At 35.5% G+C, this 23,030-nt stretch overlaps 1 protein-coding gene across 1 annotated transcript in view; it reads left to right on the forward strand.

Annotated features, from left to right (window-relative positions):
• LOC106877501 (uncharacterized) overlaps positions 1-23,030 on the forward strand; it is a 289,778-nt gene that overhangs the window by 244,958 nt on the left and 21,790 nt on the right. The window contains exon 3 of the mRNA XM_052967242.1: positions 2,942-3,110. Coding sequence (XP_052823202.1) covers positions 2,942-3,110 — 169 coding nt within the window. The remainder of the gene's footprint in view (positions 1-2,941; positions 3,111-23,030) is intronic.

The raw sequence follows: 23,030 nt of genomic DNA on the forward strand, positions 1-23,030 counted from the left end.
TAGATGTCCTATTATAGGCATCTCTGCATTTTAAATGAATAATACATAGTCTATTGACTGTTTTTTTTACTCTCGCTAGACCACTGGTGGCAAATAAAATTTCTAAAATTTTTTTGCTACCCTATAATTTATTAATAATGATAAAACTCTTTTTGGATGATTTTCTGAAGGAATTTCGGCATTTTTGTATTAACTGCCGATTAGGTAAACCGCAAATACGCGGTATATTATGAAAAATTAGACATAGGAACACGAACCATGTTGCTTATTTGACTCGTGCTTCATATGTTGTCTGGTCATTTCTGCTGACGATAGTCCGACCTTGTAAGATATAATCTTTATCTTACTAAAATTGACTTGAAACCATGGTACAGAATATAGATTGGTAAAAGTTTTTATTTTTCATTTCCTTTCGAAGTTATCCCTAATTTTTGTGGTATATAGTCTTTTGCTGCTATTTCTAGCGAGTAGATGTCCTATTATAGGCATCTCTGCATTTTAAATGTATATATATGTAGAACCAAGTAGAAAATTTTAATACTTTACTTTGTCCTGATACATAAAAATAGAAATATTTTGAAATGTTTGTTGATTTTATATTAAAGCATTTTTCAGAATATCCTTTTGGAATTTTTTCAATTTTTTTTTTTCATTTTTGTTTTTATTACTCATCTTATGAAAAAAATTTCCTACATTTTTTTTCCCTGTGCAAAACTATATATATTCACTATTCTTCCACTAGTTTTCACTCCTGTCTGAAGATGGGAAATGTGAAACTTGGAATAGTACTTAGGTGAAGTTTTCGTCTTCCAATAAATACGGAAGTCGTGGGCAAATGTCTTCTGCTATAGCCCAGGGCTGACCAATGTCTTGTGAATAAATTTTGTCAATAGAAACTGCCCATTGTGCGTGCGTCACCCACCAACACACACTTGGTAATTGTTGGTTTATTTACATTCCAGTAACTTAGTGTTTTGCAAAAGAGACTGATAGAATAAGTACCAAACTTAAAAGTAGGTACTGAGATCAATTTGTTCAACTAAACTCTAGAAGGCAGAGCCCCAGCATGGCCGTTATCCAATGACTGAAACAGATAAAAGATTAAAACAACTCGTGCAAAAGGTACCAACTCCTCACCATCTAATGTTTTTTTCTTGATAAAATGGTTTTAACGCTAAAACATTAAAATACAAGGTAAAATGAGACATTAGCTGAAGCAGCCTAACACTGTCAAGTGTTAAATGGATGACAAATTACCAATGAAGTAGTTAAGAACACACTTGAAACAAGTATGTTCATTTAAAATTTGAGAGTCAATGAAACACAAACTTAGAGTGATATAATCACTTTTGTAGTAACCTAGCAAACAATTAAAGCATTGTTCAAGTCACATCAGTAGATTTTTGATCTCGAATTAGTGTTTACATATAACCCTTAATATCTCACATCACCACTATGATCATTTTATGTTCACTTTCCATACTAGCATGAGTGAGCCATATGTTATTGCCAACCACTTTTCCCATACACTGATGCTCATATGAGTCATTCTGTTTTTTCTGGTTTGATGCCCTTCCTAGTGCCAACTACTTTACTGCATTTTTTCATGACATCAACTTGAAAAAGATTAAATAATTCTCAGCAAGAGAGGACCATAGAGACTTTACAGCCCTACACTTTCTCTACTCTTCTGCCAAACATTTTTCTGCATGTACAAGACATATTTTTCATGGCACTAGCACCTGAGTGTACCTCTAGAAGTGGCATGACTTGGCAACCTTCTGATATGGCACCAGCACAAGAGAAAAGGATGTGGACCAAGGAGGAGGGAATACGAGAGCTATAGTGTATTGGGTAGAGGAACAAGAGTGGTCCAGTGCATCCTCAAGGGTGTCAGGATAATCAGGATGATGCAGTCAGCACAAGTAGTGGGAAGAGAAAAGATAGGCTGCTCTATACATATGTAAATGGATATATGAGACACACAGATGCATATACATATATGTATTTAATTTTATATATACGTATAATGGAAAGGTGTATATATTTACATACATAAATATGTACACATAATTATCTGCATTTATTTGAGTCTATAGCATAAACTGTAGCTATAAAGATTTTGTCTTTTAATCATTTCCAACATAGCAAGTTCCATATTTGCTTTATGTTCTTATGATGCTGAAGCATAGAAAGGGATTAATCTACAGCCTCCAGCTAACCTCACTCTTTTACTTTATAATGAATGCATGCTAAAACTTAATTAACTTTTCCTCTTTTCGAGCCTAAATCATATTGAAATTAAAGGTGAAACTTTTTTGATTTTCTTTTTAAATAATGAATGTATACTATGAAATTAGATTAAAATTAGGTTGTGTTTCATACATATTCAACAATCATCTCCTTACCATTTAATGGTAATTCCTCATAGATTTGTAATCAGCTAACAGTTAGTAGTAGATATGTGACCTTGTTTTGTTAAAATTTTAATTGTCCTCCTAGATATTCTCATCAATAGTGCTATCATCATCATCATTTGTGTACTGTTTATATTCTCTATTTTCTATACCAGTAATTGGTGGTGGTGGTTGTTGTTTAACCCAGTAGTGGGTGATTTGAGAGAGTTCACTGTTATTTTCAGTTAGTCAAACAATCTTATAGAGGCTCACCAATTAGCTCGTCCAGAGATTAATCATGTATAGATTGACACTGCATGCATTACCTCCTTTCCCAACCAACCCCATTGACTGTTACAGGATTTCAGGATAGTTGGTCAACTGATCACCTTCTGACCCAGCCAGCATCTACCAGCATGGAATAATTGATGTTAAAACAATGTGTTTGAACTTCCTTTTTTTGCATTTTCGTTCAATATTACTCAATTTCTGTTCTTCTTTAACTGACATTCTAACTTTTTATATTTTTGTTTCTTTCTGTACAGTGTGGCTGGTATTGGGGCCCCTTGACATATGAAGCAGCTAAGGCCCTGTTGGACACCAAACCAGACGGTTCTTTCCTCTTGCGTGATAGTTCTGATGACTGTTATATTCTAAGTTTATCTTTCAAATCCAATGGGAAAGTATACCACACAAGGATGGAGCATCACAAAGGTAAGAGAATCATTTCTGAAGCCATTTGTTATTTCACCTCTTTGGTAACTGTTGTATGGTTATGAACTTTGTAGGTATGGCTGTTTTCTTCAAGTAACTGCTTGATCTTTAGGCAATTCTTATCAAACTGATGTTTATGCATCCTGATAGAGAGTCCAAGGCACTCCATGACTGTATATGAGGGCATACAAGAATGGAAAGCAGAGAATGTATGCCCTCATTTGGTGTAATTACCAAATGCATAGATAAAATGATGTATTGGGTAAAAAATAGAAAAAGCATATGAAAGAGACACAGGGACCAACTGAAAAAAAGATTCTTGGAAAACAAACCAAAGAAGTTGGAAGAACCAATGGAATGGTTGTACGATATGTTCCAAGTACCAATGCCACTGCAGGTGATTGAAGCTAGGCATACAAGTGAGAGCAAATGAAAACATAGTGTGTCCCTGAAAATGGATGCCAAGCTCAAAAAATATTAGATTGTACAAAAAGAAAAAGAGAGAGGTGGGGTGAATAAAAAAAAAATTATTGCTAAATAAAATGACATTTCCTAATAAAGACTTGAAAGGGGAGTCTCTACTGGTTTTACTAAGTATACTGTATACCGAAGTGGGTATTATAACAATACAACATTTTAAGGTTTATAACACAGAATAATTCTTCAAAAGTCCTTTTTGCATTAATATAACTGTTAGCAACGTAGGTCAGTTGAGCTCAGTTGAATTTCTTAATGTAGTATGTTGCAACTTCCCCCATCCATCTTTCACATCTCCCATCTCTTCTCAAAAGCCTTCATCCACTGCATTCATTATAATTCCTATACCTGACCCTATTGACTACCATGGCTCAGGAATTCCAGAATAGATTGACTTTTGATCTGCTGTTAATATTTACTTGCTGCCCAGATGACTCTGAGTAGTTGAAGTGCGCATGCTCAGCTAACTGAACAGGATTATGTTACATTGTGTCATTTTTAGGGTAGTGCTCCCTGAATATGCTCCTTTCCTTTAAAAAAATTTTTCTAAAACATATAAAACAAGCTATATATAACAAAAGATATCCTCAACAAAATAGCAAAGATAGTATTAAAATATATATGAAAAGTAATTTGTTGTAAAATAGAAAACTGAAAATTTTATATATCAGTTGAATACTAAAGAGACTTGTGAATCACACTTGATCTTAGGGTTTCAATATATAAACACTATTACAATATAAAGTATTTTTGTTGTATTTGTAAACACACACACACACACACACACACACACACACACACATATGCAACTAAATATTTTTCAGCTTAAGATTAAATCTCCACAAACCTATTTAAGATACTTGCAGGGCTTCAAAGCTCTAATCCAGTACATCAGAGAAGTCATATCAACACATATATATATGCAGTAGTATTATTCCTTTCATGGGACTGTCACATTAAGTTGACAGCATACAACTACTTTATCGCATCACTACTGCATTGATCTCTCTGAGAGATTTTGAAATTTATTATTTCTATTTTTGAAATCAGTGAATGTGTTTCACTAGAATTAATATATCTTTACGAGAGCTTGACAGGCATCTCCAACTAGCAGGCCATTGCTACTCCAGACTGATGACGAGCAAAGACTTAGAAACATGTCTCTGGATGCAGGCTTAGCTAAGTGGAGGTGCTTCTCTCCTCCTTGTAAACATAAGGACACAGCAAATGTGTCAAAGCCGACAGGAAGCGGTGCTGCTTCCTGGGGCTAAATAGCAGTAGTATTATTCCTTTCATGGGACTGTCACATAAAGTTGACAGCATACAACTACTATATATATGCATATATATATGTGTGTGTGTGTGTATGTGTATGTGTGTATGTATATATATGTGTGTGTGTGTATGTATATATATATATGTGTGTGTATGTATATATATGTGTATATATGTGTGTATATATGTATGTATATATATGTATGCATATATATGTGTATATATGTGTGTATATATGTATGCATATATATGTATGCATATATATGTATGTATTATTTCTTTACTACCCACAAGGGGTTACACACAGAGGGGACAAACAAGGACAGACAAACGGATTAAGTCGATTATACCGACCCCAGTGCATAACTGGTACTTATTTAATCGACCCCAAAAGGATGAAAGGCAAAGTCGACCTCGGCGGAATTTGAACTCAGAACGTAGCGGCAGATGAAATACCGCTAAGCATTTCACTCGGCGTGCTAACGTTTCTGCCAGCTCGCCGCCTTATATATATATGTTTATATTATAAAGAGTTTTGTTTGTGGCAGCAAACAGCATTTATTATTATATAGTCACACAGTTTGCTGTTGTTGCTATATACATTGCATGTAAAAAATACCATACTAAATCACAAGATAACATTGGTTAATTAAGTTACACAAACTGGTTGCAGATCTATAGAAACTCTTCAAGAAAACCCATTTGAATCTCTAGTTTATTACATCTTTCTCTCTGCCATTAGCTTTAATTTGATTAACACCACTCACCTGCAATGTTTTCTTTTAAGCTCTTCATATTTTTCATTTTATGGCATCAATTGACTCTATTTATCTCTTACACTAGTGTAATTATCTATTTTCTCTTTATTCATAATCTTGTAAATACAATGTGCGTGTGTGTGTGTGTGTGTGTGTGTGTGTTTACATGTGAACATGTGTGTATTGGACTGATCTACTTATAGCTGCATTCTTCTGGAACCCCTTTTCCGACCTATATTCTTCCTTCAACAAATGATTCTCCAAGAGCTCAAACTGATTGTTAACTCTATTAACTGCATTCAGCTGTCCCCCATCCGCCAACATTGAGAAGCTTAATAAGGCTATGGGCAGCACTATCCTTCCCCTTTCAATTAAATCATTAACATAAAATAATTTAGAACAGTTATAAATGTGGGCAACACATAGCAATATGTTTCTATAGGAAGAGGAAATGGCAGCAAACTGGCTGAGTTGCTTGAGCATTGGATGTAAATGTGGTACTTATTTCTAGCTCCTTGCATTCAGAGCTCCAGTCTTAAGATCAACTTCCCTTTTCATTTTACCAGGGTCGATAAATAAAGGAATTAGTAGAATTGCCAGGGTGCTTTGCAGTTTTTGTTCCATCTCTTTGCAATATGTGTTCAAATCTCACCCTAACCCTGCCCTTCTTGGGTGACAGATTCAATTCTTAGCTTGGTTTAATGTCACAATCTGGTTTTTGGATACCTCCAGCAGAATCCTCTGGTGCAACTATTCAGGCCAGTTTGGCAGTTCCTTCTTTCTCTCTCTACCAGTCTCAGATGCCTTGAAAATAATCACAGGTACACCTTTTCCTTTTGACCAGACAATGAAAAAGAAAAAAGAAAAGAAAAAACAGCTGTTGCAGGAAGAAGTCAAATGCATTTTAAATTGGTCTGGTTTTGTTAAAAAAAAAAATTAGTGTTTTTTCCTCTTTCTTTTTTTTTTCATCCAAATAGACAAGCAGAAATAATCACCATACACCTTACACTTTTACTAGTTTCAGTCATTGTTCTATGGCCATACTAGAGCATAGGCTGATTGCATCAACTCCAATAATTATTAGCCCCCAAGATGACCTTGATTGAGCAGATCTATAATCAAAAGCATTCCTGCTACAATTTTCACTGTCTCATCTTTTTCCCCTTTTTTTTAAAAACATAAGTGTGCCCTGGAATGAACTACACTGTCCAATGTCTCCTTTTTTTTATGACAGTAGAATGTATGTAAAAGAAGAATTTGGTTGCTATTTTTAGCAAGTCAAGTTGTTAGCTCTAAACTGGTGATGGTAGTGATAGTTATAGTTTAGCATTCAATCAATTATTTTTCACATTCTAACTTTCTTAGCACATTATTTATTGTGGTTGGTGTAACTGTTGCTGTTGCTGTGGTTCTTGTTTCGTAACCCCCCCCCTCCACATCATCATCATCATTATTATGTTATAGATAGCTTGAATAACATTATGCTTTCAAAACTGTAGCTACTTGGCAGATAATACCAACCAAAAAAAAAAAATTGAAAATAATAAAATAAAGAAAAATCTTTTTAATAATTAGCTAACGTAGCTATTCTATTTGCTAATCCTGTTGTAAATGAGTTATTATAAATGAAATGAAGCAGATAGATATAATAAAGTGAAGAAGAAGAAGAAGAAATAACAACAACAGCACCACCGCTTGTTTACTTTGAAAGCTGCTTTATTTGGATGATTTTGTTGTAGTTGAAATTCTAGATGCTGCTAGCTATTTTCAAGCTTTAATGTTTGTTTGTTAATGCATATCTCTAGGTCCACTTTTGATTTTCTAATATCTTCTATATTATTAAACGGAGGTGGTGGAGTGCTTTGTTTTACACCTGATATTCTTGTTGATAATGTTGGTCTCTGTTTATCTATCTATCATGTTTATTGGTTGGTTTACCTAGCAACATTATTTCCCTGTAGTGACTTCAGTGACAATGTATTTATAATTATATTAACTTGCCAAGTATAGCTTTTTCTTTTTTTCTTTTTTCACCATGTATATAGATAAAAGTAATGACTACACACCTTGTACTTTTACTGGTTTCACTCATTGGTTAGTTGCCACGCTGGAGCATAGTTATTTTCATTAACCCCAATACTTATTTTTCTTGATCTTGGAAAAATTCAGAAAGGCAAAATAGATCTCAATGGGAGAACATAACAAAAACCCTTTAAAGTTTCCATTTCCCCTATTTCATTTGCATGGCTTGGGTCTACCAAAAGCTGAAGGTACTTTCTCCAGAAACTACTTAATTATAGGGTATACTTCTTAACTGTGCAGTCATGTTACACTTTTGTCCCTTTGTTTCAGCAAGTATATACTGCCATTTGATCCAAATAGTTGTAGGATAGAATTGCCTGTTCCTTCATCACATTTTTCTTTGTATTTTTCATACTTTTCTGTGATACATGATTTTCCTTCTTAAATCAAATCTCAAAACAAGGAAAGCAAAAACCTGTGAAGTAGGTAAAATATTAGAAAATGCTCTATATATATGTGTGTGTATATACCTTACTTCCTGGAAGTATATCCAATTGACCGCACTTGTAATTCAAAGGACCAGCCTTGGTGCACATTGTCTTATTGATTCTGCATGTCTATGATATATTCAACCACATGCTAATTTAATGATTTAGTTTATCAAACAACTGACATATTCTTTGTCAAAACCATTGGATATTCAATAACTTATATATAAGTTGATGTATGTGTATAGATGCAAACACATACACATACACACATATAGAGTGAGAGGTAACCATGTATCTTTTCTAGAGCAAAACACCTGTCCCTGTCCATCTATCATACTTTAACCTGTTCACACCTGGCATAAAGCCCCTCTCTGGAGGGAGCTTCTTTTTCTTTGTCTTTGGCAACCTTCACTTTGTGCCAGTGTCATGAAAAAAGGACACCTAGTACACTCTGTAAAATGGTTGGCATTAGAAAGATCGTCCAGCCATAGGAACCATGACTAAGCAGATATTGGAGCTGGATACAATCCTCCAGTCGGTTGGTTCTTGTCAAGCCATCCAGTTTGTGCCAGCATGGAAGATGGATGTTAAACAATGATGATGATAAACACATAAACGTATCAAGGCACACAAATACAGACATACAATATAACAGCTCCCTATACATGGCATTGCTGAAAGAATTACAGTGATATTTATTAAAATTTTCATTCAGATGTGAATGATATGAAGAATCTTTCAATCCCTTCAGTTTCAAAAGCTTGGCAGAATATATAAAATTCCAATGGTGGGTGGTGTTGTCAGGAAATATAGTTGGTTGTATGGCAATAGAGATGTTAACCTAACTGCTTTGTGCTTGTGAAGAATGGTTTCAAATTTTAATAAAATTTGTTCTGAAGAACAGGAGAAGAGGGAAGATTGGCATGATTGATAAAACAGGGTGCTAACTGTTTTCAAAGGATATAAATAAGAACATTTTGTTGTTGTAAGGTGTTTTGTGTGTGTGAGTGAGAGAGAAAGTGAGCAAGGAAGTAATTAAAAGCAGAATATAAAATAATTAATATGTGATAAGGAGGGTAAAAGTAGAGTAATAAATAGAACTATCATGATCAGAAACGAAAGAGGTTGGTTGGTTGGTTGGTTGGTTGGTAAGCTGGTTGGTTGAATGGAAGGATAGTTGGCTGGTTGGTAGGCTGGGTGGATGGATTGATGGTTGACTAGTTGAATAGTTGGTTGGTTGGTTGGTTGGATGATTTGTTGTTGAGCAAATCTATGAGGAAAGGGTTTCCAGCCACATCATCATCATGATCATCATTTAATATCTGTCTTCCAGGCTGGCATGAGTTGAATGATTTGGCAGGAACCAGCCAGGTAGAAGACTACACCAGGCTACTGTGACTGTTGTGGATTGGTTTTTATGGCTAGCTGCCCTTCCTAACACCAACCACCCCATAGACTGGACTGAGTGCTTTTTTACATGGCACCAGCACAGGTTTAGTCAGTTTTGGCATGGTTTTTACTGCTGGATGCCCCTCCAAATGCCAACCACTTCACACTATCCTATTTATTTTTCGGGCATAATGTCTAGATATCCATTCTCTTATTGTGCCCTTCTTTTCTAAGTCAATAAATAGTATGATTTCAAGAAATGACCATGTGGCTTGTAACTTGCTTACCAACCACATGATTCCAGGTTCAGTCCCACTGCATGGCACCTTGGGCAAGTGTCTTCTACTATAGCCTTGGGCCGACCAAAGCCTTGTGAGTGGATTTGGTAGATAGAAACTGAAAGAAGCCCATCATATGTATGTGTGTGCATGTGTCCATGTTTGTCCCCCCCCCCCATCGCTTGACAACCGATGCTGGTGTGTTTATGTACCTGTAACTTAGCAGTTCAGCAAAAGAGACCAATAGGATAAGTACTAGGTTTACAAAGAATAAGTCCTGTGGTCAATTTGTTCAACTATAGACAGTGCTCCAGCATGGCTGCAGTCAAATGACTGAAGCAAATAAAAAAATAAACGAATAACTGACTGTTAGAGTATCAGATAGAATGCTTTGCAATATTTGCTCCAGTTCTATCCACACTGAGTTCAAATCCTGCGAAGGTCATCTTTATCTTTTGTCCTTCAGTGGGTGGATGGTGGTGTTAATAAAATAACCAGTTCAGGATAGTGGCTTGGCTGAAAGAGCATCTTGTAAGATACCTTACAATATCTGTTCCAGCTCATTGCAAATGAGTTCAAAATTCATCCTCTTATCATTGACATTCAGAGCTGAAAACAGAACCTTCAGGACCTGACTAATAGTGAGAAGCCTCCACTTTCAGACAGAGTAACAATGTGTTAATTAGAGCAACATCTTGTTGGCATCAATGCAAAAAAAAATTGTAATAATAATTTAAAATTTTTAGATAATGGGAAAAAAAAAAAGAAAAGCAGCCCTTGCAAAGCAGGATAAATAAAGTGTGATTGAAGGAGTTAATAGGCACTATTTCTAGCTAGACAAATGACTACATAGATTTTTCCATTGTTATAATCAGTGGCAGCATAAGTGTTGATGAGACAGGATTGTTTGCTTAGTTGTGATAACATGCCAAATTTGCCAGTTATTTTATTCATTTTTTTGTTTGTTTTGTTTTTTGTTTTTGTTTTTTTTTTAAATTCCATTGACAAGTCAGGAACTTAGATACATGGGTTATAGTTTGTTCTCTTTTAATGGATTTAGTCTTTAGAATGTAGCCATGCTGGGGTTCAAGTGTATAGTTGGTTATATTGACTTCAGCCCTTGACTGGTGCTTATTTCCTTGATCTCAGAAAGATGAAAGTCAGTGATTTGAACTTAGAACAGAAAGGAATGTAACCAAATAAGACAAGATATATTATGTGATACTGGTTGCTTTATTCATAAAGATTCTTCAAACTTACAGCATTCAGAAAAATTGAATTATGAATCGAGTGAGCTGTTTTCAAAGTTGTCCAGCTCAATCAATCTAGCAACTAACAAGAGTACCTCTATGTAATCACTTGATATGCTACAAATAATAATGAAGTTCCCTCATTTTACATAGTACATGTTGGCCAATATAATTCGAGATGTAGAAAATGATGTGATGATGATGGCCAGAATATCTTTAATCTAGCAGCTAAATGTCATTCTCAATTCTTCTCACAATCGTTGAAGTGAACATCACTTAGGATATAGAAAAGAGTATTTTCAAAGACAGTAAGTAAAAGATTCCTTATGAGTTTGGGTAGATATTCAGCTTCTCAAAAGCTCTTTGGTGGATTTCATCATTTATATTTTAGCTTGTGTTTCTTTTAGTTCATTATGTTAGAGAGACACCCTCAGTCATGAATGATCATGAGATTGCATCTAGAAAGTTCCCTTCCAATGCACAAGACTGAGCAAGGTTGTTTATGAAAGACCAGCAGTCGTCCATGCATACCAGCCACCCCTCTCAAAGGTAAAAACCGATACAGCATGGCACCAGTGATGTCACAACTCATTTCTACAGCTGAGTGAACTGGAGCAATGCGAAAAAGTGTCTTGCTCAAGAACACAACACACAGCCCAGTCCGGGAGTTAAATTCACTATCTCATGATTGTGTGCCTGACGCTCTAGCTGCTGAGCCATGTTAGAAGGGTTAAAAAAGAGTTTTGTTTTCAATGACCTAATTATTTTCAATGTCACAATTTTGGGCAGCAGCTATCTGTAATACCAATTACATGTAAGTATTTGCAGATGGATTTGTAGAATGGTTGTGACGTTCTTAACTATTGACCACACTGAAACCTTCTGAAAGCCATTGTGTTGCACCTCTCAGAAGCATGAAGTAAAACCCCACATACTGCAGTCTCACTAGATGACAACCAGTTCTGCTTCTATTTCCTAGTTGAGTGGCTTATGGTAAAGGCATAACAGTGATTTCTGAAAAGGAATACTGGCTATTCCAACAAATATAAAAAAAAAATTGCAACATTGTGTACAATTAGTAATCTTGTTGATCAAAATTTCTCCAAATTTCTAATCTGTCAAACCATAATAGACTTACTGAACCATCATTGAACCCATCCCAGTCACTCTCTCTGGAAAATTGCATAGTAATGCTTCAGTTTAGTGGAAGAAATTATGAAAATTTTCTCCCCTACTTTCATGCCTTTATGACATGGGTGAGTTGCTTAATTATGAAAATATTCTTTGTTCAATCTTTGCTTGTATGACATGGGAATGCTGAAATGGGCTTTGACAGTTTTTTTCATGTCATGATGGAGTAGAGTAAGGAGACTGTGAGCCAGAGTAATTGAAAGTCTTTGTTGCTTAATGTTCAGTGAGAGAAGTGAGTTGTGAGGTTGAGTGGAATCTATGGATGTGCACATGCTACCTTTTAGAACTAAGTTTAAGTAAAAGGTCTACCCTGGACGACAGAGATAAACAGTGACAAGTTACTATCGTTTATCTTTTACTTGTTTCAATCATTTGACTGCAGCCATACTGGGGCACCACCTTGAAGAATTTTTAGTCAAATGAATCAACACCAGTACTTATGTTTTCTTAAGCCTGGTATTCTATTAGTCTCTTTTGCCGAACCACTACGTTACAGGGATGTAAACATATCAAGATTGGTTGTCAGTCGATGGTGAAGGACAAACACAGGCACAAACACACACACACACACGCATGCATGCGCAATGAGTTTCTGTTTTTTCTATCTACCAAATTCATTCACAAGGCTTTGGTCAGCCCAAGGCTATAGTAGAAGACACTTGCCCAAGGTGCCATACAGTGGGACTGAACTTGGAACCATGTGGCTGAAGCAAACTTCTGACCACACGGCCACACCTAACATTTAATTTAAATGTTTTCAACCCCTTGAATTTTAGTAATCCCTCTGTTGACTGGCCTCCAAACCATTTTTCAACTCCTTGCACAGTTTCATTTCTTTTGTATGTGATGTGTTAACTACTTTGGAAATTGCTGCTGTAGAACAACCATAAACAGGAGTTGCTATTATCTTATATTATTGGTGAGGAGGGTGGCTTTCAGACTAAAATGAAATGTGTTTCCACATACAAGAAAATTGAAAAACAAACAGAAAGGAGGTGGAAAGAGAATGCAATGTCTTATCTCGTTACTTATTTGTGTGTGTGTGTATTTATATTTTATGTTTGATGTTTTTTCTTAAATTTGCTCCCCACTTCTCACTTTTATTTTTATTTTGAATATGTGATAAGAGATCAAAAAAGAGTTTAATCACATGCATGTTTAACAGTAATTGAAAGTAAATTGTCATTGTGATGGTGAGGATTGGTCTTAAGGGGCCTCTTGACTTGCTTGAAATAGCAATCAAATTTCCCTCAAATCTTTTCCTATTATCTTAAAGAAAAGACTGGTAACAATGATTGCTGTTAGTCCTAGAAACATTATGTGTGAAAACATAATTATGGAATGATCACTGCTGATATGTCTCTGATAATCACCTGTTCGATCAGAGTGGACTTTGGGGTCTAAACAGTAACAAGGAAACAAATGAAAACCAACAACACAAAACAACCACAAGAAAAACCTAATTTCACAGATTTTTCAAACAAGAATATTCAATTTCATTCTTTCTTTCTTTCTTTGCAGTTTTAATAGCTTAGAGCTCAAGAGTAAATTTGATTTTAATAAAAAAAAAACAATTTAAAAAATCCACTAAGTATCTAAATTAGTTTAGTGATGAGCATCATGTATATGTGCATGCATGTTGCATGTGTGCTGTTGCTTGAAGGGACATGTGTCATTTAGCTTCAACTTTGCTTTTCCTGTTTTTAGCATTGCTGATTTATTGAATTCAAACCAGTTTTGCATGATATCCCTGTTAGTTTTTCATTTTTATTTTATTGTTTTCTTTTCATTTCACTTCATAATCTTGTTGTTTACGTTGTTGTCTTGGTAGTGGTGGGTTGAGACACATAGCTTGAGTTTAGCAGAAACAAATGAATTCTTTTTCAGATATGAAAAACAAAGGTAAAAGACAATAAATAGTTATAGCTCAATGTGAATGCAGTAGTGTTTCTTTTGTTGACTCTTCAGTGTATTTTCTATTATGCTGTAAGTATTCTGACAATGCCTACTCATCACATTAATACAATTAAAGTCTGTGCTTATTTTGAATTCTGTACATACAGAATTGTACATCCCTCACTTTTTACTCTGACCATCAATTTCTACTGCCAAAATGCAGTTGCAAATTTTCCTCATTTTTCTAATTCTAAAGAAGTAACAATAAGAAACTGTAAGCATATAAGTCAGTCCGACAACGCCAATGACCAGTGTAAGTTTGAAGTCTTTGTCAACCTTTCTATTTCTGTTTATTGAACTAGTTACTCCCTGTCTATTGCTAAAAACATCATCATCATTGTCGTCCCCACTATAATACCTGTTTGTCCATACTTGCATGACTTGGATGGAGTTTGCCAAGGCAGATTTTCCATAGTCAGATGCCCTTCCTGTCACCAACACTTAGCTTGCTTGGAAGGTAACAGAATACTGGAAATGAATGACGTCTTCTATGAGAGTAACAAGCATTTGCAAACTATCACGCAATGCCAAAACAAGGGTGCACACATGCACGCACGCATGCACACACACACACACACACACACACACACACACACACACCTTTCACCTTCCAAATCTATTCACAAGGCCTTGGCTAGCCTGGTGCTGAACCTGAAACTGTGTGACTGGAAAATAAACTTTATAATTTGTTAGTTCCTTTTAATACTCCACTACTGATTGATTCTTTTATGAGCAGAGGCACAACAATATGTTCTAAGATCACTTCTGCTGTGCAGTATCTTGGTTAAGTGAACTTAGTACTATCATCTGGCCCTTGGGTACTGTTAGTAACATCCACTCTCGTGCAAGCATTCTTTCTAGATCTGATCTGTAACTGACCTCGGGCCAATCAATGCTTTGTAGGTAAATTTGTTTGATGAAAACTGAAAGGTGTTCATTTCATGTATGTATGCATGCATGTGATCATTTTAATGATAACTCTTCCATAATTACATAGGTTAGATGTAGTTTACTGCGGCAAATTTTCTACAACCAAATGCTCTTCCTGCTGCCAACCTTCACTATTTTTCAAACAAACAGATATTTCCCCATAACCAAACATGTTTTCATGGAAAATTGGAAATGAATAGCATTCATTTACAACAATCACGCAATGTCAACACAAGGAGATACAAACATACACACACTTCTCTCAGTTTCTATCTAAAAATTCAATCACAGAGCTATAGTAGAGGACACTTACCAAAGGTGCCACACAGTGGGACTGGACATTATACCATATGGTTGGGAAGCAATCTTTTTAGCCACAAATGCATGTCTGCTCCTCTGAGTGTGTGTCCTTGTGCAATAGATGTAAACAAAAGTCAATGTCATCCAGCTATGAGGAAATATTACTTTGCTTGGAAACAGTGCAGGTTGGTGACAGGAAGGGCACCAAGTTGTAGAAAATCTCAGTGAATTCTGTCAGGTCAATGCCAGTATGGAAAAGTGGTTGTTAGAACTATGACATAGTGTGGCACTATATTATTCAATGTCTCCACTTTTTACCGGACAGCATTGTTTGATTTGAAGGATATTTGGCTGCTATTTCTAGATAATCAATTAACTGCAAAAGAGGTTTATGTATATCCTATTGTGAATATTTCTGTGTGTGTGAATGTTTCTGTGTGTGTGTGTAATAGCGGAGAATATAAGTGGGAAGATTTCATCTGCAAGTCTGAGTAAGCTGTGTTTTAAAAAATATCATTGCTACAGAGATGCTGTGATCATTGAATCATTAAATGGTACATCAGTTACTGTTGGTGCTGCTACTACAGACTTCAGCAGTACATCTATCTTATAAACATGAGTGAAGGCTGAGATCCACTTAAGCTTTCTTCCTGTCAGATGATGCATGCATAGTTTATAAGGTCCATTAGTTTGCTTTAAAGCATAAGTATTATCAAACTGTATACTGAATTAATCACAGGAACCATCCTCTTATAGCTTAATCATTGTCATCAGCAGCAGTCACTAATCAACACTTATGAGAAATCTTCGTTTATAGTAAACCAATTGTGGAAAATTTAATATTTTGTAATGACATGAAGAATATATCATTAACTCAGTTCTCACCCCACTTAATATTTATACCCCTATTGACTCTGTAGCATATGTGTTGTTAGTCTCTTTTACTAGTTTCAGCTATTGCAGAGGTGGGTAGTTATTTTGGCTCAGGGGCCACTTTGAGAGGGTTAGCGGAGGGCCACACCTTCTATAACTGATCATATTCATTTGTTAACATAACATTTCATTTGATGCAAGGTGTAAATTACATAATAATAATAAATAAATAAAACTAAAACAATAGTGGTACTCAGAAAAGGTTTCATTAAATTTATTTATGTGCAAATTACACATCAGCCACTACAAGTAATTTAATGAGACAAATGTAACCTGTCACACTTATTCACAATTCTTTTGAAATCAAGAGTGAAGTTGCTTGTTGAGATCTTCATCACTACCTCCAAGTTTATGTCAGTCACAGAGGATCTATTTTTACTCTTGTTGATTTTAATGCAAGAAAAACTTTGCTCACAAACATATGTGGATCCAAAAATAGAAAACATTTTCCCAGTAAACTTCTTCACACATAGAAATTTGTCAGTTGATAGACATTTGTAAAATTCTATCAATGTAACAGAATTAAAAACATTTCTTTCAGTGTGTGATCTGACTGTATGTCAATTGTTCAAGCTGCACCTCCTCAGGTGCTGTATCAATATCAGCAGTGAAAGGATAAGAAAAATATTTAAATCAGGCTCAATTTTCTTAAAATCCTGAAATCTTGTGACCTCATCCTCCAAACTCAGCAAGTGATCCCTAATCTTGGAAGAAACACTTGCAGTCACTTTCTGTTTTCTTAATATAATAAAGGTAAATGACAAAACTTGCCCTCACCTGCTTGCCTTGCAAATAGACCTAGTTTTGTTTTGAATTATCTCACATGCCTAAACATTTGATGTACAAACAACCCCTTTCCCTGCAATGTCATATTCAATTCATTTTATTTCTCAAACATATCAGCTGCAAACATTACCTCATTTCTCCACTCCTCACATCCCATTTTGGTCACAAAATCACATGAAAGCCCCTTCATGTCCAAAAAGAGGTGGATTTCATTCTGTAATTCCCATTCCCAAACCCTTTTTAGCATTTTGCCCAGGCTCAACCACCAAACACTGTTGTGGTAAATCACATCTCCATAATCTGCCTCCATATCCTCAAGCAGAGATTTAAATTGTTGATGGTAGAGCACCCTTGTTCTGGTTGTGTTCACCATTCTCACTACAGGATCCACCACATGCTTTAGGTCCAGTGCAGCTTTACAGTGGCTTTCCTGATGCAAAATACAATGAAATGACAAGATATCACTATCTGAGTGTTCTGCTTTTAACTTGTTCACTAAAAGTTTAATCATACCCATATTGTTTCCAGTAAATGCTCTGGCTCCATCTTTTATAATACTTGCCATTCTATTCCATGACAAGGTACTTTTCTCCACACAATCCACTACACATTCAATGGGTGTATTTGTCATTGGTTCCAAACTAAATAGTTCCTCTGTGATGATGAAATTTTCATCAATTCAACAGACAAAGATAAGTAACTCGCACTGTTCAGCTGTTCTGTTAGTTTGTCACAAATTCTGTCCATATGCCATACCATAGATCTTCTTGATAATGAAATGGTTTTGAATTTTGCTTCTTGCGTCAGAGCACAGGACTCTTGCGCAATCTTCCAGGCAATGCTCAACAAATTCACCATCAGAAAATGGCTTGTTGTTTTTAGCGAGGTTGTATGCTACCATGGAATAAATATGGTTTGTTGCTTCTTCAGCTTCGTAAAACACTCTGTAGATTTTTCCCTGCATTCTTCCTCAGACATTTCTCTACCAAACTCACCATGTTTTGTTTGGTGGTGGTGTTTCAAATTGTATTCTTCGAATACAGCAGCCATCTCATAAATTGCCCACCCTGAACTATTGGACTGTAGCCATGCTGACACACTGCCTTTTCAGGGTTTGGTCATTTGTCAGTCATATCACCCCTCTGTAACTATTTCATTCTGGTATTTAATTTATCAATTGCTATTTAGCTAACTACTTAGTTACATAAATGGACACAAAATATACAACACAGGATTTTAGACTGGTGTAAACAAGAACACTAACACAAATATACAACAGGCTTCAGCACATTTTCTGTTTATCAAATTCCACTCATAAGTTATTGGCCACCTTAAGGCTACAATAGTAGAAAGCAATTTAGCTAAAGTGCCATGCACTCATACAGAACCTTAAACCATTGTATAACAAGGCAAAGTTTTGAAATTATAAAGGGTGATAAATTGACAGAAGTGTTAGTGCTATACAGTATTTGTTTTGGCACCACAACATTCAGAGTTCAAATTCAACCAAGGTCAACTTTGCCTTTCATCCTTCTCTGGTCAATAAAACAAGTATATGTTAAGTACTGGGGTTGATTTAACCCTTTAGCACTCAGATTACTGTCAAATTTCATGCTTAACTTATCTATTCACACTGGTTTAAATTAATCCTGCATTATCTCATAACTTCAAGATTTTGATGCTGTAACTTTATTTTTAGAACAATATTGAAGGATAAGTATGAGAAGCCAAATTTGGCTGATTTGAACATAGAACAGGTTGAATACTTGAGCCAAATATGGCTAGTTCAAATGTTAATGGGTCAATCACCTTCTGGTTTATGCCTACATGCAGTGAGCTAACATGGTAGCGTCCAAAATCCCCATCCAACTGATTGGAGTACACTGCCATCACATCAGTATTATCTCTCAGTAACACCACATCATCATCATCATCATAATCTCATCCACTTTTCCATGCTTGTATGGGTCAGACATAATATATCAAGGCAGATTTTCTACAACTGGATACCTTTCCTATTGCCAAACCTCACCTGTTTCCCAGTAAGGTAATATATTTCCTCATGGCCAAACATGTTTTTGCAAAATATTAGAAATGAACGACATTCATTTAAAACAGTCATACAATATCAAGAACTGGAGACACAGACACATACATAAACACTCACACAGACACAAACACACATGTTTCTTTCAGTTTCTATCTATCAAATCCTTTCACAAGGCTTCGGTTGGCCCAGGACTATAGTAAAAGACATTTGCCCAAGGTGCCACACAATGGGACTGAATCAGAAACCTGTGATTGGGAAGCAAACTTCTTAACCTCACAGCCATGTCTGTGCCTATATTGCAAATACATTACACACACACACACACACACACACACATACACAATTTATTGTTCACTCAGATATACACATATAAGTGTGTGTGTATGTATATATATATATATATATATATATATATATATATATATATATATATATATATATATATATATATATATATATATCTCACCCATGCTGGCATGGACTATGGATGTTAAATGATGATGATGATGATGATGGTATATATGAGTGAATGATAGGAAGTGCTCTAAAAATGGTAAAGCACAAGAGAAAAAGATGTTTAAAATTGCAAATTAATAGATCTAAGATGGTGTTTACAAACCAATATTGTGAGTCCGAACAGCTGAAATTGAAATATGAATTCAAGTTGATGAAATGAAAATAGGAGTGGGAGAGAATCTATTTAAAGACAGAAATGAAAATCTAAGTTAAATCATAATTCAATACTGAAAACAATTTGAATCAAATGAAAAATTATAATTAAATGAAAATAATGAGAATAAAATTCTTTATTGATTCAGATTTAATTTGTTTTGAATTACAATTTAAGTTTAAATTTCAATTCTGTGTTTTTTTTTCATTCAGTCCTGCCTCACTCCTATTTTAATTTCCTTAAATTATCACAGTATTGTCATTTGAAATTTCAAACAGAAAAACAAGATTAATGAAATGTAAAAAAGAAAGAAATAACTTAAATTGAAATTTCTATCATTGATCTGCTCACAAACACATATGGGTTTGGCTGTACAAACAAGTGAAAAATTATTTCATACATACAGAAGAATCTATTAATTTAGTCAAAGAAGGCAACAGACTGGCTAAATTGTTAGCATGCTGGACAAAATGCTAAGCAGCATTTCATATATCTTTGCATTCTGAATTCATATTTCACTGAGTGCAATTTTGACATTCATCATTTTGAAGTTGATGAAATAAGTACCAATTGAGCTCTGGGGCAATGTAATTGACTAACCCCACCATCTTTCAGAATTTCAGACCTTGTGTCTATTGTGGAAAGGATTAATTTAATCAAAGGTGAATGATTCACTCCCCTGCTATTTTGAGTTTTTATGTGTATTGAAGTTCTGAGTGTCCTATGATTGGGAAACTTCAAACAACAGTGGATTAAACCATTTGCTTCAAATAAATGACAAGTGTGTGTGTGTACATATGACACACACACACATTTGCTTATATGAAAACAAAAAAAAAAGTCACATCACTTTTGAAATGCTCCATTTTAATATACTCATGTAGTGTGGTGAAGTCAGATTATTCTAGCAGAACCTGTCTGAAGGGACACAATGAATAAAGTATTCCTAGAGATACTTTGACTGAAAAAATGGAATGGTCACAGATAAAGCTTGATCAAGCAGATAGGTCTGCTTGGTCAAGACTGATCAGGGGCTAAACAACAATGCTCTCAACAATACACACACACACACACACACACACACACACGTGTGCGGCTGCGGCGGCAAAAAAAAAAACAGAATTATTTACAGACTAAATAATGTTCATAAGTTTTTCCATACATCATCCTGTGATGCACCTTGATCCATCGTTAATGATGTTTCCTGGAGGTCATTAAGTGTTTAAGGTCTTTCATCAGATACCTTCACCTAGGTGATCCAGCCAGTTTTTGTCCTGTTAGCACTACCACAGGTAACACTGCTCCTTCTAGGGCTCATACCTCCTGTCCACAGCCACCTTGAAGCAATCTCTGCTGCCTGATAGCTTTCTCCTTACTGGCTCCAGCAATGTCAAGCTTGTTGTAAGCTCTACAGAGGGATTAGCCTGCAAAACCCCTGCATCCCACTTTGATGGGCTCACACCCATTGCTTTGGGATCGCTCCTCCTGTTCAGTATATTTCTTTCTCTTGCTCTCTATTTCTCACAAGTTTGTAAGGAGGAGTAGAGGAGTAATAGTCTGTGGTTGAACTGCATGACACACCTGCTACTAATTGTGAAAGGAACCTGTGGAAGGAATAGACCTGGGAAGACATGAGACGAACTGGTGAGAAAAGATCTTTGAATGCTGGGCCTCACTGAGAATATAACAAGGGATCAGGAGTTGTGGCAGTTTGTTGTACGTGGGAACATACATCCTGCTAAGTAAAAACTCTGTCATCCATACATACAGGTTTGTCCTTTACAGGTACCTGTGCCATGTAAAATGCACTCATGCCAATGCTGTGTAAATGCATTCATGCCAGTAAAAAGCACCCAGCACACTCTGATATGGTTGTTGTTAGGAAAGGCATCCAGCTATAGAAACCATGTCACAACAGACAATTGGAGCCTAGACAGCTCCATGTCAAATCATCCAACTCATACCAGCATGGAAAACGGACATTAACTGACGATGATGATGATGATTAGAGGATGAAAGGCAGTCACCTCAGCATGTCTTGAATCCAAAACACTGATAGTGGTGTGGGGGTGGGAGTGAAACTAAATGCTACGTAGTATTGTATAACAAGATAATATTGACTTTTAATATTAGTATGCAGTTGGAAATATTAGGTGGGGAAACAACCAATTAAATTGACCCTAGTATATTGCTCGAATATTGGTTTCAAATTTTGGCACAAGGCCAGCAATTTCGGAGGAAGGGGTACACCAATTATATCGACCCCAATATTCAACTGGTACTTAATTTTATCAACCCCCACAAAAGGATGAAAGGCAGAGTTGACTCTGATAGCATTTGAGCTCAGAGTATGAAGTTGGATGCAAAGCTGCAAAACATTTTGCCCAGCATGCTTAACCATTCTACCAGCTCACCACTTTAGTATGTTACTAGAATATTATCAATATTCATTTCGTTAACTCAGGAAGGAAGAGCATGATTAAACACTAATACAAAAACATAGTTCCTCTTCTGCAAATACTTTGCTCTTTCAATGTGATAATATTAATAAAACGAGTAAAATAATAAATTAAATTAAATTAAATGGTGAGCTCGTTTATTGATATAAAACATCATTCTTAAGTCTTCTGTGTGCAGGTACAAAAGGCTTGCTGTGTTTGACAGTATGATTTATGTTCTAATGGGTGTCTGGTAAGAATTTTTCACTGCAGTGGAAGTTTCAGTTAATTATCTGTGTACAGGTATTTGGGCAGAGTTCAAACATGTAAAGAGGTCACCACTGGTTGATGAGAGTAGAGTAGGAAAGGAAGGCATGTTTGCTAGGGTACAATTTGACCTACATTCCTTATAAGGGAGAAGAATAAAGAAGTTAAAAGCCCTAGATGCAAAAAAAGAAATGAATAAAAAATAAAACTGAAGGAAACATCTTCAAACTATAGGAAGTGTTATATGTCTCTGTATGTGAAAGGAAAAGAGAGAGAATGTATGTGTGTGTGTGTGTGTGTGTGTGTATATTTATATAGGAAAATGAAAAATAATAATAAGGCAGAATGCTAAACTGGAAGCATATTTTAATAAAGATTTCTAACCGGCTTTCATTGCATAGCAAATTTTCAAGAAGAGGGAGAATGAAAATGTTTTTTACAAAGAAGTACAAAATGAAG

The sequence above is a fragment of the Octopus bimaculoides genome, chromosome 1, assembly GCF_001194135.2.
Source record: "Octopus bimaculoides isolate UCB-OBI-ISO-001 chromosome 1, ASM119413v2, whole genome shotgun sequence".
NCBI classification, from domain to species: domain Eukaryota; kingdom Metazoa; phylum Mollusca; class Cephalopoda; order Octopoda; family Octopodidae; genus Octopus; species Octopus bimaculoides.